Source organism: Procambarus clarkii, chromosome 23, assembly GCF_040958095.1.
Source record: "Procambarus clarkii isolate CNS0578487 chromosome 23, FALCON_Pclarkii_2.0, whole genome shotgun sequence".
In the NCBI taxonomy this organism is placed as follows: domain Eukaryota; kingdom Metazoa; phylum Arthropoda; class Malacostraca; order Decapoda; family Cambaridae; genus Procambarus; species Procambarus clarkii.
Genome location: NC_091172.1, coordinates 10,175,972 through 10,194,837, shown reverse-complemented (window position 1 = coordinate 10,194,837; position 18,866 = coordinate 10,175,972). Strand labels below are relative to the sequence as shown.

The 18,866-nt window shown below is 42.5% G+C and overlaps 1 protein-coding gene across 1 annotated transcript in view; it reads left to right on the top strand.

Annotated features, from left to right (window-relative positions):
• Dbp21E2 (putative ATP-dependent RNA helicase Dbp21E2) overlaps positions 1 to 15,097 on the top strand; it is a 78,344-nt gene extending 63,247 nt beyond the window's left edge. The window contains exons 11-12 of the mRNA XM_045751563.2: positions 4,897 to 5,049; positions 14,775 to 15,097. Coding sequence (XP_045607519.1) covers positions 4,897 to 5,049; positions 14,775 to 14,885 — 264 coding nt within the window. The 3' untranslated portion in view covers positions 14,886 to 15,097. The remainder of the gene's footprint in view (positions 1 to 4,896; positions 5,050 to 14,774) is intronic.
• Positions 15,098 to 18,866: the final 3,769 nt, after the last annotated feature.

Sequence of the window (18,866 nt, the reverse complement as noted above, 5' to 3'; positions counted from 1 at the left end):
TGGCGAAGAGTGAGTCTGCTGCTTTTCGAAGGGATCCTTGGGTTGTTGATGCTTGGTTGGTTAGGCCGGGGATGCATGATGTTTTGTGTCTGTTTGTAGGTCTTCGCCGTTATTTGCGCGTTACTGCCTCTGTGGCAGAGGACGCGCTTCGGGTTGACCCAGTTTCCCTTCTTCCCTTTATTCCAGGGCGTGGGTATCCCAGGTTGTCCTCAAGATTATTCGGTCCAGCCAGCCTGTGGTCTTTCCCCGTGCCCACGCCGTTCGTAAGTTCGGCATTCGGCTGCTATTTTGGTAATGTCCTAGCCTATCTTTTGGGCACGGGGCTATTGGAGGTCGAACAGGGTCCTGGCTGCACGTTACCATGTTAATGTTCCTAGTCCTTTTCGGGCGTGTACAGCCTTGGGTCGCAGGTCGAGGCCTGTTGTCTCGACTTTGAGTTGAGGAGCGAATGACGACCATCTTCCAGGTGAGTCCCTTTTCTTCTTATGTTTTGTTAAGTAGCTCTGGGAGGCCGAAGGAGCTCTCCACAGTAAACCAGCGTTGAATGTAATAAAACGCCATTTTCTGGGTGAGATCCGGAGGCTTCCCGGCATCCCTCCGGTCAGCGTTTTTTCGCGTTTTTCGATACTCAGCCTCTAAACTGAGAAGAGTTGCCGGCGTGGAGGCCTGGGACCATCCCCCCTGTCCACCTCCCGGGAAGGGGGGGTTGCACAGACGGATGCGCGGCAATTGTGGTGGCGTTGTGTTTGTTTCCTTGTTTTTGATTGGGGGAGTTCTGTTTACTAGTTCAGCTTTCGGTTTGCAATTTTTGACCAGCAGTAGTTTGTTTTGAAATTCCTACCTTTCTGGGTGCCTGACCTGGTAGATGGCAGACAAAGACGCCTTCCAATGACACGGGTGTGTCTTTAGGCCATTGCTCCTCGTGCCTCTCTTGAAGGTGGGGCCAGGTTCTGGCTCTGGTCTCCGGTGGGCTTAGAACTCCTTCGATTGACTGTTGCCACGGTCTAATATATACACATCAGCCCTGTATAGCTCCGAGGAGCCTCCAGGTCTCGCCCAGAAAATGGCATTTCAATATATGCAATGCTGTTTTTTTTGGGGGGGGGGAGGGGACTCGGAATTAGAGGTGTTGGTGATTTTCACTTTGGTTCCATATATGTTTCCTCTTTCTTCCCCATTGGGTGTGGTGCTTCCGGCTTCATTTCCATACACCTTGCTCTAAGGGTTTTGGAATCAGATTGGGGGTTTACCTCAGGGTATGGCTTGACCCTCTTTGGGGGGTTGCTCCTTCCACCTCAGGCAGGGAGGCAGATGAGCCACCTAGTCCAACTGAGTTTTTTTTCTGGGGGCAGCTCCTTGTGGCTCCCTGAAGCTACCATACTGATATAGAGCCAAACAACTAGATGCCATCAGTTGCGAAGTTATATTTGGGCTACCGGGGCCCAGGAGCCAGAACCTTGCCACCTCTAGAAAGGTGCAGGGAATGGTGGCTCTTGTGATAAAATTTCTATAAATTTATTCATTTCTGCCACCACTGAGGACACCCCCAGAAAGTCAGCAAAACAAAACATGCCACTGCTGATTATAAGTGAGAACGGAGCCTCGAGAACTGTCTAAAGAACTCCCCCAACAATATAAACAAATGAAAGTAAGTTCACAAAACTAGCGCAAGCTCAGTCACCCCCCTCCCCCCCCCCCCTCCTCTGGACGAAGGAGGGAGTCAGCCTGGGGTCAGCCCGGGGTCAGCCGGTTGCTCCACCCACACTTTTATTGTTGATGATAACTGTGCCTGATTGCCCCCCCCCCCTGTCACTCTAGCTTCAGTGTCCTATTATTGCTAAGTAGTGGTTTTTGCCTTTGTGGCTGTTTCTGTGCACTCTTCTGCAGCAGCAGCCAGGAGTTAAGAGTGCTTTGAGCTGCATTTGCATGTGCACAGGTTTATCTCCCATGTGTGTTCCCTAGTGCTGCCCTAACACTGCCAAGGTTGTCTTCCCTGGAGTGTTCAAGAATCACTTCCTAAGAGGTCCTCCTCACTTGTCGTGAGTCCTCACCCTAGGTAAGTCTGTTGTTTTTGGCTTTCTGTCTTCCCTCAGGTTGGTAGTGATTCTGGCACTGAGGTTTGCGCAAGCTTACCAGGACGCTGAGGTTGGCCTTTACAACTGTGTGATTGGACTGTGTTGGCCTACTCTTCTCTCTTTCTCTAATATTCTATAAAAACAATAATAATAATAACAACAACAATAATAATAATAATAATAACAATAATAATAATAATAATAATTAATAATAATAACACAAATTACATTAATGTGATATATATAAATGAGAAAATCAACTAGGGCAGTGAGGTGGGCGTGGGGGCTGGTCGGCCGAGCGGTCAGCATGCCAGACATGTGATCCTGTGGTCCCGGGTTCGATCCCAGGCGCCAGCGAGAAACGATGGGCAGAGTTTCTTTCACCCTATGCCCCTGTTACCTAGCAGTAAATAGGTACCTGGGAATTAGTCAGCTGTCACGGGCTGCTCGAGGGATCCAGGGATCCCATCACAATGGTTGTACTCTTCAAGTCACTTGTGTTGTCCCGTCTCGAGTACTGCTCGGTACTCATTTTCCCCTTCAGAGCAGGAGAGGTTGCTGAAATAGAGGGAATACAGAGAACATATACGGCACGCATAGACGAGATAAAACACCTAAATTATTGGGATCATCTGAAAGCTCTCCAAATGTACTCTCTAGAAAGGAGACGAGAGAGATACCAAATAATATACACATGGAAAATACTGGAGGGCCAGGTTCCAAATCTACACAGTAAGATAACAACGTACTGGAGTGAACGATATGGAAGAAAATGCAAGATTGAACCAGTGAAGAGCAGAGGTGCCATAGGCACAATCAGAGAGCACTGTATAAACATCAGAGGTCCGTGGTTGTTCAACGTCCTCCCAGCGACTATAAGAATTATTGCCGGAACAACCGTGGACATCTTCAAGATAAAACTGGACTGTTTTCTAAGAGAAGTTCAGGATCAGCCGGGCTGTGGTGGGTATGTTCCCCTGCTGGCCGCTCCAAGCAACAGCCTGGTGGACCAAACTCTCACAAGTCGAGCCTGGCCTCGGGCCGGGCTTGGGGAGTAGAAGAACTCCCAGAACCCCATCAAGCAGGTATGCTTCCTGGGGGTGGAGGCCTGGTCGAGGACCGAGCCGCGGGGACACTAAAGCCCCGAAATCAACTCAAGATAACCTACGACCGCGGCATTGCCATCCGCATACTCTACCACTAGACCATCGTTGACTTGTAAAAGTCATGCAACCAAATTTTTACTGAAATCACAGGAAGTGTGGCGGTCCCTACTGAAGCCAGTCCAAGTTTTTATGTATGACACCACAAGCACTCGAATGGAAGGGCAAAGTGGTCCTACACCTTACGCCCCAACTGGAGGATCCCACACCCCTCACACGGAGGGGGTGTGGAATCCAGGAGCCACCAGGGCTCCTCCAAGTAGGAGACATTTCATTGCATTTAACTCTGGGTTCATATCAATACTTCAGGCTGGGCAAAGAACTAGTCATAAAAGTGGATGGTGAAAAAAGGAAGCAAGTCAAATGTAATTGCTGTTTGGTAAGAAAAGAAAGCCAAGGGTCTTCAGCCAGTGAGGCCTTTGCTGAACTCGTGTATTAGTGTTGTGTTAGGTTAGGTAAATGTATTGTATTGAAGCCCTTCATCAAACAAACTGATAAAGTCCAACAAGGTAAATTGAAATTTGTTATTGTCAATACAGTAAATTATTTGAGTACTTTACATATATGGAGATCCTCCCCTAACCCAACACAAAAGAATGTTAGTGAGCAACAACAGAACTCTGCAAGATCTCCTAAATATATTTGCAAAGAACCACCACAGAAACTAGTGAAGAGGAACCATGATAAACAAAGCATGAACGTGGAACCTGTCAATATTATGCATGGGGTGTGTGTAAATATGGGCTGTCGGGAAGAACAAATGGAGCATGCAAATATAACCACCCAAGAAACTGCAGAAATACCCTAAATACAGGAACATGAAGATCTGAAGCTGTGACTTGTTTTTTGTCTATATCTGATATGAAAATAATGGGGGAGATAAGCTCTGTGCAACCACTGAGGAGACCACCAGAAATAGAGCATTTAGTATAATGAAATACCCCATTCTGTGGTCTCTCAGTGCCTCTCCTTTTCTTGTTCAGTTTTCTCTACTTACACATAGGTTCTGGGAGATTAGCTCAGACATGAGTGTAATGGTAGTGGTCTCGCTGGACCCCTGGTTGTCTTGTGGTACCATCTGGTGATGGCAGGAGGAAGCATTGCAGTCATATTGTGGTATTTGGGATAGTTTTTGTTTTGTATTCGTTCATACCGAGGCCTGTATGACGTTCATAGGAGGCCTGGTCAACGACCGGGCCACAGGGACGCTAAGTCCCAAAATCACCTCATCTCAAGGTATACCAAACACTTCTCAATGCATTTATTTTTGCAACTCCATTTCAGACATTCTTGCGGTTCCCCAATACACTGAGTATTTTAATTTCCTCCATTCACCGCCTCATTGAGGAGACAGGACTCTGGTACTGTACCTGCGCTCAGTAGGATGCGAGATGATCGCAGATGCCTAGTATGTTAGATTTGGTTGTGGTGGTAATATCTGGGGAGCCACTAAAATGGGCTTTTTTATTATACTTGATGCTCTATTTTTAAGAATGTTCTTTTTGTCTTTTTACATTATTATGTATAGTATGTTATATATGATAGTGAAATGTTGCTCCTCATAAAATTATCTGCAGTTTCTAATATATATATTTATTTATTTATTTATTTATTTATTTATTTACTTATTTATTTTTTATTTTTTTACCAACTGCAAGGCTGGTCATGTGATCAATTTTGAGTTTCCTAAGTTTATTGCTGACTACATACATCGATGTGGACGAATAGGAAGAGTTGGAAGTCAAATTACTGGTCTAGTGACAAATCTGGTTCACCGTCCCGAAGAAATTGAACTGGTTCAGAAGATTGAGGTAAGCTCACATAATAACCTTGTTTCAACTTAGCATGTACTCTCCTAATTGTATTCATCTAATTGTGCTTGTAGAAGTTATGCTTTGGCTCTTTGGTCCCACTTCTCAGTTGTCAGTCAAATGATGTTCTTGAGCCTATTGGGCTCAAGAACCCAATAGGTTCATGCTTCATGCTTTATCATATATTTCACAAAATTTGACATACATCTCATTTACTTCCTTGCCTAACAGCAAATCTTTCCAGTCAGATTCCTGAAAGAAATGTCTAAGTTACCCATAATGTCCTCTCCTGAAATCAAATTTTTCAACTGCTTTAACTTCCTCATTTTGCAGATTATAACTTGATGCATACTTTATTCCCAAAAAGACATGGTCACTTTTACCCAAAGGAGGAGCGTACTGAATGTCAAATATCTCTTCCTCTTTCCTGGTAAATATCAAATCCAGCATGAAAGGAACATTCCCTTCCCTCATCCTCGTAGCTTGTTGAATGTGTTGATACATGAATGTTTCCAGGATGAGGGTTTACGAATCTACAGGTACACATTCTTATTGGGCCTACATATTCTTGAGCCTATTGGGCTCTTATCATTTCAACATTTGAAACTGTAATTACCTAAGTGTACTTACAGGATGAGTGCTATGCTCATGGTTAGGTTAGGTTAGGTTAAGGGGCCTCGTAGCCTGGTGGATAGCGCGCAGGACTCGTAATTCTGTGGCGCGGGTTCGATTCCCGCACGAGGCAGAAACAAATGGGCAAAGTTTCTTTCACCCTGAATGCCCCTGTTACCTAGCAGTAAATAGGTACCTGGGTGTTAGTCAGCTGTCACGGGCTGCTTCCTGGGGGTGGAGGCCTGGTCGAGGACCGGGCCGCGGGGACACTAAAGCCCCGAAATCATCTCAAGATAATCTCAAGATACTCTGTCATATAACGCTTTGAAACTATTGATGATTATGACCTTCACCACCTTCTCACTTACTTATTCCAACTGTCTACAACTGTTTGGAATTATGAACTTTCTAATGTTATTTTGGTAGGTTTATTTTCATAGTTTGAATCTATGTCCTCCTGTTGTTTAACCCTCAAAGCGCTAGGGGCCCAAATGGAATTCACACCCACAGGCGCAACAAAAAAAAAAAATTCCAAAAAATTCTTTCGTCTTATAGAAGTGTACATTTTTGTTCCCTGATCACGGAAAAAATAACAAAAAAATCGTAGGTGGCATATTTTAGCCGCAATAGGGTAGGGAAGTGTGGCAAAAAAGGGGCATTGGCAGAGCCTTCGCTAGACGAGGTCTACTCCGCCCGAGCTGTCAGACGGCAGTTGCCACAAATATATTATTACCTAGTTATTTCAATGCCTCTGATTGTTTTTTTCTTAGTTTTTTTGCAGTAATATTATTCCATACAGTGAATTGTGGTATATTTATATTATAAAATGTGTGAACCATCACTGTACTCAAAATTATGGTGTGCATATTAGTGATTCAATTATTATGTTCATAAAACAATAAACAAATAGTTTTGCTGTTGTTACACTATATACACAGGTTATATATAAGTATTTGCATGTTTTGTACACCATAACGAACTACTAAGTTGGTCTTGTGAGTCAAAAAGCAACGAGGAGTGAAACACCAAACACCAGCGAGCCACTCACTGCCACTCCCTCCCTCAACACCACCTCACTCACCCTCATTCACCTCCCACAATACTGTTTCTGTATTTATTCACTATACACAGACGTTATATATACGTATTTACATGTTTTGTTCACCATAACTGTACATCTAAGCTTGTATGGTGAGTGAAGGCCATAAGACATAGCTACTCACATAGTCAGCTGATCGGCGGCTGCCCTCAAGGCCAGAGGCACTAATATTTGTCCTCCAACAATATTGTTTGTGGTGTTATTACGCTATATACACACATTATATATAAGTATCTACCTGTTTTATTCACCATACCTGAACAAATAAGCTGGTATGGTGCCCAAAGACCATAGTGGCCATCAGTAAACACCATGACAAGTCGTGCAGACGACGCTCCTCCCTCACCAAAATGGCGGCTCCCAACCTACTCCTCTCGGTGTTATCTCACACTATACACACGTTATATATAAGTATCTACATCTGTGTTCACCATAGCGAACCACTAAGCTGGTATGGTGAGTGCAGTCAATAAATGGTGGCCACACACAGTCAGAAGACGACACCACAACCCTCCCTCCACAGCCTTACTCCTCCCTCCGTGGAGCACAGCGCTAAATATCACCACAATCCTGCTATTATCAGAATCCTGGTCAGTTTTATCACAGTCAGGGGGCTTCAGTAATACTATCACTGCTAAATAATAGCAGTATCATTTATATTATGGTATTTGTAGGCGATGCTGTGGTCACAAGCTGAACAGCGGTGCTGTGAGCTCGTGCTGCGTGCGCCAGCCTTGGTGGCTTGCTCAATACTGACGCTGTAACACCCAAGAATGTTGGCCTGGATTTTTTTTTCTAGGTGGCATCTGGCAACTATCGGTCGTGGCTGTACTATAGCTGCCCCTATCCCAGGCGGGGCGTTTAAATTATAGCGCTAGACACGAAATCATATATAAATGATGTGCACGGTTTCGGTTTTGTCACTGATATCATTTATATATGATATGCGCGGTTTGAGGGTTAAGTTGTAGTTTTTCAAAATAATTTATTGTCAATTTTGGTGATTTGTGTTACTATTTTGTACAGGAAGACAATTACAGTACAAGAAACAATAAGAGAAAAAGTCCTGTGAGTAAACATTGTCCAACATTAACACCAGAAGCTCATGTGTACACAATAGCATCAGCAACATATGGGAAGTTGCCAAACACAAGAACATAATTTCAGAATCTAAAAAAATGTCCATACACATTGCCTATGTGAGACCATGATTTGAATATGCAGCCTTTGTAAAGCACAAACAAAAACTTCAGATAATTGAGAGGTTTACAGCTAGATTAGTACCAGAATTGAAAGGCCTCAGCTTTGAGAACAGGATGAGAACTCACCCTCACAACCTTAGAGTAGTGTAGAAACAGAGGGGATATGATAACTACATACAAGGTCTTGAAGGGAATAGACATAGTAGACAGAGGAAGCCTAGTTAAACTAAAACAGGTAGGACAAGGGGACATAAGTGGAAGCTAGACATGCATTTGAGTTAGAGATATAAGGAAGTTCTCGTTCCCTTTTTTGGTAGTCAGCCAGTGGAATGGATTGAGAAAAGAGGTTTTTGAAGATTATTTCATCCACCACTTTAACACTTTAGCTGGGCCAGTAGGCGACCTGCTGCACACTTTACAAGGGCAAATTACAAGAGAGCCAAACCTTTACAAGGGTTTGGCTCTCTTGTGCATGCAGCAGTGCATGCACCAGAGTACAGAGATGCTCCAGGATATCTCAAATTCCTAAATATTGTAGAACAGGTTGATGAACGTGAGTGGTGTCCCAAGAAATATAAAGGTGTAGTGTATTTGAAAAACAGACGAGATAAAAGTTGCCCTAGTGAAAACAGTGAAGACGACAAAATTCAAGATGGCCACCGGCAGGAAGAAAAACAAAACAGAACTAGATTTTGGTTGATTCAATGAGGAAAGTATTAATATAAGCAGTCTACACAACAAATTGGCAAAATTAGCATTAATGTGAACTATCATGTTGAAAAAATCCGTAAATTGAGAGAAAGTAATGACCACTTGAGTAGCAAAGTCTTAAATCTTGATGGATTAGTGAACGATTTATGCAAGGATAAAAATAAATTGTAAGCAAATTGCAAAGCCATAGAAGATGAAAATCAACTCTTGAAAATAGCTTTGGAAGAAGTCAAAGTAAATCTATCATAAATGACTACGATAGGTTAGGTAAGGAAATCTAACAGGAAAAACAGCTTTTGTCAGTACAGATGGAGGAAGTTACACGGAATAGAACAGTGCAAGAAGGATATGCAACTCACCTATGCACAAGTAGCCAAGGAGAAGGAAAAAATAAAAGCAGCAGTAAAGGAAGCCAAACACTGCAGTAACCAGGACAAAACAAACATTAGGCTGGAAGTCAGAAAGGAATTGGTATCAAACCCAAAATTGGTGCAAAACGCAGTCAATCGAAGTAAGTCCCTGTATAAGTCCTGTGTAAGTGTACTATTAATTTTTGGTTGCAAAAAAAAAAAAAAAAAGAGATAACATCTAGGTCAGAAAGAGCTGTATAAGAAGAGAAAGTAGTAGATAAAATAGTTGGGCTAGTGGAAGGTCTTACAACCAAAGAGAATGTCTGCACCTATATGAGAATTGGCAGGTACGTAAAAGGGAAAGATCGGCCCTTGAGGATCATTCTAAACAGTGCTAAATAGATGGAAATAATACAAAGAAATGTTAGGAAATTACAAAGTGATGAGGAAAGGAAATTCTGGTCATTGCGCAGCCCGTCCTCCAAAAATGGGGGCGGTAAATATAAGGAGACAAATAAGTGCAATTATGTACTATTCATAGCAGTTAGGAATTGTACTTGTTTTCACTTTGTATTAAATCGTACTGTCATATATATTGTGAATTTTAGAGTTTACCTGAAAAACTGAATAGAAAACCACAACCTCACCTAACCGTCTTAGTTTTTGAAGATAATAATTTTATTGCTTCTTAATTACAATTAGTACTTAACCTATAGCTATATTGATATTACAGTTTTATAAAACTAATAAAACAAAACTAAAATATATCAATAAATTGTAAAGTAACTCAGGATATTTTAAAATTTTGTATAAAATCTATATTGTTTAATAAACCTGAAAAAGAAATTCCTGAAATTTAAAACTTGTGTATTGCAAATTCATATTGAAAACTTCATCCTAAAATTTTGAGTGTCTTAACAGAAAACGAGGAGAATTAAATCGTGGGAGGGGGTTGGGTAAATGTAACAGCCCCATAAGTGCAGTTATGCACTGTTTATGACAGTAAGAAGATGTACTTATTACACTTAGTATTAAATCGTACTGTCAATTCGGAGGATGGGTTGCATTAAGACGAGATCTTTCAAAAGAAGACAGAAGCTGAAACCGAACCTTGTCGAGGCAAAATATCTAAATGAGAGCAGGAACAAGGAAGAAATCAATTCTTTTTTTCTATAATTTGATAGGGGTAGGCAGGCCAGTAAAATGGTACAAAAAGGCAAACCAATAAAATCAATAGAGAAAAGGGGAGTGAAGAATAAGGAGAGAGGGAACATGTTCCTGAAAATTGTAAACGCCAACATGGATGGAGTGAGATCGAAGATAGTGGAGTTAAGTGATGTAATACAGCTGCAGACACCAGACATTGTTGCACTTACGGAGACCAAACTTGAAAACGATATTTTAAATGAGGTCATATTCCCAAGGGGCTACTCAATCTGGAGAGGAGACAGAAATATTAGGAAAGGCGGTGGCATTACTGTGCTGGTGAAAGAACACCTAAAGGTAAACGAAATACTGATTGGCAATTCACGAGAAGTGGACATAATAGCACTGGAGATATGCGATCAGGATGATAACTAATAATCATAAATGTACTGTATATAGTCCACCACCATGCAACACACGGTCAAAGGATGAGCTGGATAATAAACGAGAGGGTTTAATAACAATAATGAGAGAGATTATAGCAGTAGCAGATAAAGATAGATCATGACTGTTGGTAGTTGGAGACTTCAACTTGAAATCTATAAACTGGGAGGCATATGAAGCAAGAATAGAGGACTTTTGGACCTGTAGATTTGTAAACCTCATGCTTGAAACATTCATGTATTAACACATTCAACCAGCTACAAAGATGAGGGAAGAATGTTCCCTCCATGCTGGATTTGTTATTTACCAGGAAAGAAGAAGAGATATTTGACATTCAGTACCTTCCTCCCTTGGGTAAAAGTGACCGTGTCTTTTTGGGAATAAAGTATACAATGAGTTATAATCTGGAAAAAAATGAGGAAGTTGAAGCAATTGAAAAAACTGATTTCAGGTGAGGACATTATGGGTAACTTAGACATTTCTTTAAGGAATTTGACTGGAAAGACTTGCTGTTAGGCAAGGAAGTAAATGATATGTATGTCAAGTTTTGTGAAATACAGGGGTACCTAAGTTTTCAGAGTTAGTTCGTACCCAGAAACGGTACTAAAACCAAAAAATACAAAAACCAAAACGAATTTTCCCATAAGAAATAATGTAAATTGAATTAATCCGTTCCACACTCCAAAATATATTAACTAAAAAATACATTTTATACAGAATAATACTCTTAAGTACCTTATCTTTATTGAGGACTTTTGTTGCGATATGGAAGACAGTGAGGAAGGGGGGAGAAGAGGGGTTAGTGTGTGGAAGGGGAGTCCCCTTCCATTATGACAGCAGTGAAAGGGGGTACTCTCTCTCTCTCTGTCACGTTTTTGCAGGCATACCACTAGGACCTGGTTGTGGCTCACTGCTTGCTTATCTTACTAAGAATATGTCTATAGACACTTGTTTTTCCTTAAGTTTTAACACTTGTCTGTAGTGAGACATCATATTGTTTCACAATGAATGATCTCTTGTTTTCCTCTATTGTCATCCTCACAACTATTTTCTTAGGTTGAACATTACCACTGACTTTCTTGGAACCCATGGCATGATATAATAAGAACTTTTATATTCAGAAACCAAAAAAAGTATAAAAATTGTTAAATTCTTCATAAACAATTCAAGTGCGATCATCACTAGGCGGAAGACACTGGTAAACTGAAGCACCACGCTCGCGGTGGACCCATACACGTATAAACAAACTCTGAAAACCGATGCAAACAATGAGTACCTAATCAAGTTTTTCTGAGAAATTGAGTACAAGTACCAAAAAATACGAGAACGCGGGCATACGAAAACCGAGGTTCCACTCTACAGTACTGTACTGTATATGATAAAGGCACAAACAAATTTATACCAAAGCAGAGATGTAAAATTAGGAAACGGGATCGGTTCAACAGAAATTGCGAGAGGGCCAGAGACCAAAAAAAAAGTTCAAAATGAAATCAATATAGGAAGAGCCCAAAACCCCCAAACGTATACAGTACCAGTGATACAAAGATGCGAGAAACAACTACACGGCAGTAAGGAGACAAGCAAAAAGATAGTTTGAGAAAGGGATAGCGGACAAATGTAAAACAGAACCAGGCCTATTCTATAAATTCATTAACAACAAATTGTAGGTAAAGGAAATATTCAGAGGTTGAAAATGGGAAACAGATTCACAGAAAATGAAAAGGAAATGTGTGAAACATTAAACGAAAGTTACAAAGTGTGTTTGTACAAAATGAAATCTTCAGAGAACCAGACACAATAAGAATTCCAGAGAACAACATAGAGCACATAGAGGTGTCTAGAATTGAAGTGAAAGAAATGTTCAAGGAGCTTAGTAAGAACAAAGCAGTTGGCCAGATGACCAGTTTTACTTTGGGTTCTGAGAGAATGTGCACCTGAGCTCAGTATTCCACTTCAACTGATTTTTAAGGCATCCCTGTGTACAGGAGTTGTAGCAGATGTGTGGAAAAAGGCTAACATAGTACCAATCTATAAAAGTGGCAGCAGGGAAGACCCCCTCAATTATAGACTTGTATCATTGACAAGTGTAATAGTCAAAATATTGGAAAAAATAATTAAAACTAAATGGGTAGAACACCTGGAGAAAAACAAAATAATAACAGACAGACAGTATGGTTTTCGATCTGGAAGATCCTGCATAACGAATTTACTTAATTTCTATGATCGAGCCACTGAGATTTTACAGGAAAGAGATGGTTGGGTTGACTGCATCTATCTGAACCTAAAAAAAAGACTTTCGACAGAGTTCCACATAAAAGGTTGTTCTGGAAACTGGAAAATATTAAAGGGGTGACAGGTAAGCTTCTAATATCTTCTCGAGAGGTTATCTTGAGATAATTTCGGGGCTTAGCGTTCCCCTGGCCTCGACCAATCCTCCTTTTTGTTACACACCCCTCAGGAAGCAGCCCGTAGCAGCTGTCTAACTCCCAGGTACCTATTTACTGCTAGGAACAGGGGCATCAGGGTGAAAGAAACATTTTGCCCATTTGTCTCTGCCTCCACCGGGGATCGAACCCAGAATCTCCGGACTACGAATCAGAAGCGCTGTCCACCCAGCTCTCAGGCGCCCTCTGGGTGGAACATGAATGAAAATTTTTCTAACCGACAGATAAATGAGGGCAATAATCAGAGGCAATGTATCGGACTGGAGAAATTTCACAAGTGGAGTACCACAGGGTTCAATTCTTGCACCGGTAATGTTCATTGTCTACATAAATGAGCTACCAGATGGAATACAGAATTATATGAACATGTTTGCTGATGATGCTAAGATAATTGGGAAGATAAGAAACTTAGAAGATTGTCATGCCCTTCAAGAAAACCTGGACAAAATAAGTGTATGGATCAGCACTTGGCAAATGGAATTTAATGTGAATAAATGCCATGTTATGGAATGTGCAATAGGAGAACATGACCCCTGCACAACCTTTAAATTATGTGAGAAATCTTTAAAGAATTCTGATAAAGGAGGAGATTTAGGGGTGGTTCTAGATAGAAAACTATCACCTGAGGACCACATAAAGAACATCGTGTGAGGAACCTATGCTACACTTTCTAATTTCAGAATTGCTTTTAATACATGGATGGCAAAATACTAAAGAAATTGTTCATGACTTTTGTTAGACCAAAGCTGGAATATGCAGCAATTGTATGGTGCCCATATCTTAAGAAGGACGTAAACAAACTGGAAAAGGTGTAAAGACATGCAACTAAGACTACCAAGAAAAGACAAGAACTATGAGAGGAGAGGTTAGAGGCATTAAATATGCCAAAACTAGAAGATAGAACAAAAAGAAGCGATGTGATCACTACATACAAAATAGTAATGGGAATCAATAAAATTGATAGAGAAGAATTCCTGGAACTTCAAAAACAAGAGGTCATAGATTTAAACTAACTAAACAAAGCTGCTGAAGCTGCTACCACTCTGTTTGCAAAATTCACTTTTGCAAACAGAGTGGTAGACAGTTGGAACAAGTTAGGTGAGAAGGTGATGGAGATCAAAACATAATTTCAAATTGTTATATGACGAAGAGTGCTGGGTTGACAGGACACCACAAGTTAATGACGCTGTTTGCATCATCATGCACGCTCCGAATTTTGGTTCCGTGATGGAATATGCAGCATCAAGCAGCGAAAGTGTTATGAAAAAAGCATGATGACCAATAATGTTGAGAGAGGTAGTTAACACATCAGCTTTAAACTGCTAGGGGATTGGGCATAAAGAGCTAGATCCCACTCCTTCGTAGTCGCTAATAAGTAAGCACTGTCGCTTCTTATTGATCAATCTTGGCGTATCAGTTTTTGTTGGCATTCGGCACCATTTTGTAAGTTGTATCATGTGCCTTTCTACCTCTGGCCTGCTCATTGTCCTGAATCATGTTGGTGTCTGGATCGGGTTGTGTATTTTATTTATAAATCTGTTTGTTTTCTCAGTTTGGGTATATAAATTTGTATGTTTAAGCTGTGGTGTGTGTACCTTACTAGTGATATATAAATTTGGTGAGTGTAAGCTGTTATTTATAAATAAACTATAGTGTATTTAAAGATACTTTTATGTTTCTAAGCTCTTTTAAATCAGTTATTTTATCTCTCTTTCAGTATGCTGCAAGGAAACTAGAGGAATTTCCCAATGTCAATGCAAATATAAAAAGAATTATTACTGCAAATGCTTCAAGAGCTGAAGAAAATAATGATAGACTTAATCAATAAGCATAAAAAGTTGACACGAGAAAAGCAATTAAAAGTTAAAGAAACAGTGTGTTTATTGACGTGTGTGAAGACATTAGAGAGCACAGCTTGGATTAGTAGTGTTAAATTTGTAAAATTAAGGACATTGTGAATGGATGACTGTAACTGTTATGGTTTTTAGAACTGTATGTAAATTAGTTAGGCATGTGAGTAAAATAGCATAAGAGTTCAAAGAGGCTGATTTTCTTTCTCCTCGTAGTTTCCCTTTCGGAATGCCAGCCTTTTGTTTTCAGGTCCCTTCCTTGAGTTCATTAACCCTTCTTCGACCAGATACTCAAACGTCAATACACTTTTGTTTAATTATACTACTATACAGGCTACTACTATGATTGTTCATTCCTACTGAGGCCTCGAAACCGATTTCCCTTATGTCGGAGTCGTTTAGGGTGAAGACGAAGTCGAGTCTTGGTGGTTCATTGTTGCCTCTCATTCTTGTGGGTCCCCTGACATGCTGGCTTAAAATGTTTTTTGTCACCACCTCCAATAGTTTAGCTCGCCGTGTATCCTCACCTCCATGCGGTTCCTTGTTCTCCCAGTCTATTCTTCCGTGATTGAAGGCCCCCATGATGAGCAGATGGGATCTATTTCTACAGGCAGCAGAGGCCGCCCTCTCAATTATAGTATTAACTGCTATGTTGTTGTTGTCATACTCTTGCCTGGGTCTTCTGTCGTTTGGTGGAGGGTTATATATATATCAATGCTACTACTACTCTTGGTCCTCCCATTGTCAGAGTACATGTTGGCCTGGTGAGTGGTGAATGTTCAGGTTGAAATCCTGCACAAATAAGAAACACAGTAGACTGATTTTTCTGCTTCATTTGAATGAGAAATGTTAATGGTTTATGGTCTAGATGATGTACATAACCATTACTTTTGGACTAAAATATACACTTCAAATATCTTGCATGCACTTTTGGCTTCCTTCCCCTCCCTGTCTGGCATGTTGTCGCTGTGAGGGGGCTTGGTGGGCAGCTGCCAGAGTGTGATGCTCCATGGGTCAGTCCTCTGTCCTTTTGCAGCCTTATGCTCCTGTTGGTGTCTTTACCAATTGTGCCAGACATCTTTTCCTTTTCCTCGTGTTTCATTTTTCTCCCCCCTCTTCTTCTTTCAAATTGTCATTTCCCGCCGACCTTTTGCCTGTTTTGATCATTCTTTCGGCCTTCCTTTGTTTTGGTGCCCGGGTGTTTGAGGAGGCATACTCTTGCACCCATAGAACTGTAGTACCCAATGTCTCGAGCGAGGACACCCATTTATTGTCAATCCTCCTTTCGTCACTGAACCCGATCACGACGGACTGATGGTTCATAAGGTGGCATTTGTGGGGCGTATACTCACGACGCACCCCTGGGGTCCCAAGCAAGATTGGCAATAAATCTCTTGTTGGGTGCTCTACCCTCTAATTGTGGCGGGTTTGAGGGCACATTCATGAATGAAAGTCTTGCCTCTCGTTTTCATGTCCATAAATACCGTTCCTCTTATGACTTCTCAGGCTCGTGGGGTGGGCGACCAAGCCCCCGAGTCGGACTGTGTTGGAAGACCGGGCTCTGTATCCCCCACTACATTGGGCCCAGACCTAGCTCCTTCTTTGACCCTCCTGATTACTCTCCCTCCCTCCCTCTGTGGTTGAGTCGAGCCATACGCCCCAGCAGTGACCACCCCGTCCCCTGGCGCATCTCAGTCTTTCATTGTGACTACTGCACCTTTTAACCCCTCTCTCTTTGGGGGGGTTCTTAACGCCGTCCCCAGACAGCATTACGGCCGTACTCGCATGATCCCTTCCCATACTAATACGTACCAAGCCTTGTTTGGTCCTGCTTCGTGGGCTAAATACTTTGATCTCCTCCCTCTGGATTCTACACCTCCTGATGATCTCTCACTCCATAAACATCTTGTTGATTCGGTGGATGCCTCTGTTACTTTAACCCCACCCGTTTAGGTACACGTGTCGTCACTGCTCCTTCACTGGATGCAGCTACCCGCTTAGCCGCATTGTCCTGCATTGGAGAAACCCCTGTTCGGGTCTCCAAAAACGCTCGGTTAAATGCCAGTTTTGGCACTGTTCTCCTCCCGCACCATGTTGCAACTGGTGTTAAGGACCTAAAAGACTGCCATGAGGATATTAAACATATCCTCGAAGCCCAAGGCTATCCTGTCCTCCGGGTAGACACGTTCACTCGACCCCCTCATGGTCGTCGCCGTCAGCCCCTTTGAGTTGTGAAAATCACCTTTGATAGTAGGACCCTTCCGCCCTCTATAATTCTTTCTGGTGCCAGATGCTCCTTTCGGGAGTACATTCCCTCACCTAGACTTTGTAATAAGTGCTGAAGTTCGGGCATGGTGTCCTCAAATCCTCAAGTACTGTGTATCGATGCGCCATGTGTGGGGCCGATGATCACTCTTAAGCCCGAGTGCACTTCTTCCCAAGCTCGCTGCCTTAATTACAGTGAGGCCCACCCTACCTTCTCCCGCTCGTGTATACACTACAAACTCGAGGAAGCCGTCCTCAACTTGAAACACCGGGATCGTCTGCCTTTTCCTGAAGCGAGATGCCAAGTTCGCCGTCTCACCCATTTCGCTGGCATATCCTACGCTCGCATGTTGTGTTCTACCTCTCCTCGTCCTTTCGACCTTACTCAGTCTTACAACCATTTCCAGATCTTAGACCCGAACACGCCCACCACCTCCTCCCCTATTCCTTTACATTCTGTCCCGAAGGGGCCCTCTCCTGGTTCTCCATCTGAAGTTTCCCTCCCTTCTACCCAGTCTGCCATGTCTCCTGTGTCTTCTTTCCCCAATCCTTCTTCCCATCCCTTCCCCCAGTCTCTTGGCCCTCCACGCCACCTGTCTGCCCAGGCTGATGTCCATCACCCTCCCAGCAATCTTATGTTGTTCACTTCATTCATCTTCTGTTGAGACAATTGAGTCTGTCGCCCAGTAAGTTGTTGCTGGAACACCTGTTTCTTTGAGTCAGAAACGCAAGCCTGGCTCCTCTCCTTCATCCTCCCGGCGGGTAAGAAGGCATCACTTTCTACCTCACCCCCCCCCCCCCCCCCCCACCCACCTCTGACTCTCTCGCTCCGTCTCCTTCCATTTCGGTGGTCGGGCCCCCTGTCCCAGCTTTGGAGGTTTCTTTAGCCTCTGATTCCCTCTCAGTTGCTGCCCTTGCTGAGATACACTCCTGGTTTCTGCCCCTTCCCCCTTCTCCTGCTGTCCTTGACGTTCCCTCTCAGTTGTCTCCTCCTCCTCCGGACCTTACCTGTCCGCCTCTGGTCTGTCCTCCCGCTCCCTTCACTCAAACCTTACTCAGTTTACCCATGCCCCCCTAACCCTGATATTACTGATCCTAAGCTTATTTAATATACTGTGTTCCTCTTTACCTTTGTTTCTTTGTTGTTCTCTGTTGCTGTCCTTTCTCTTTTTGATAATGTCTATTCTTCAATGGAATATTCGTGGATTTTATGCCAACTTCCATGAACTCTAACTTCTGATTACACAGTTTTCACCACTTTGTGTTTGTCTCCAGAAACTGATGCTTGGTGCTCGTCCTGGTCACTTTCGTGGTTATTCCTTTCTTTCTTGCCCCCCCCCTCCCCCCAGCTCTTGCTGGGGCCCATAACTTTACTGCTCTCTTGATTCGTACTGATATTCCCTTTGTCCCCCTACTATTTTCATCGCCTATCCATTGTTCTGCTGCCTGTGTTTTTGTGAGTAAATGGTATACAGTCTGTTACATTTATCTCCCCCAAATGTCCCGCTTTTTCCTTCATGATCTTAAGCACCTCCTGGACTCCTTGCCAGTGCTCCTGTTGGGTGATTTCAACTGTCAACATACCCTCTGGGGTGATGTTCTGACAAACACCCGAGGCCGCCTAATCGAACCTTTTGTTTTCTCTTCTTCCCTGTCTCTTCTGAATTCTGGTGAGCCCACCCATGTAGACTCTC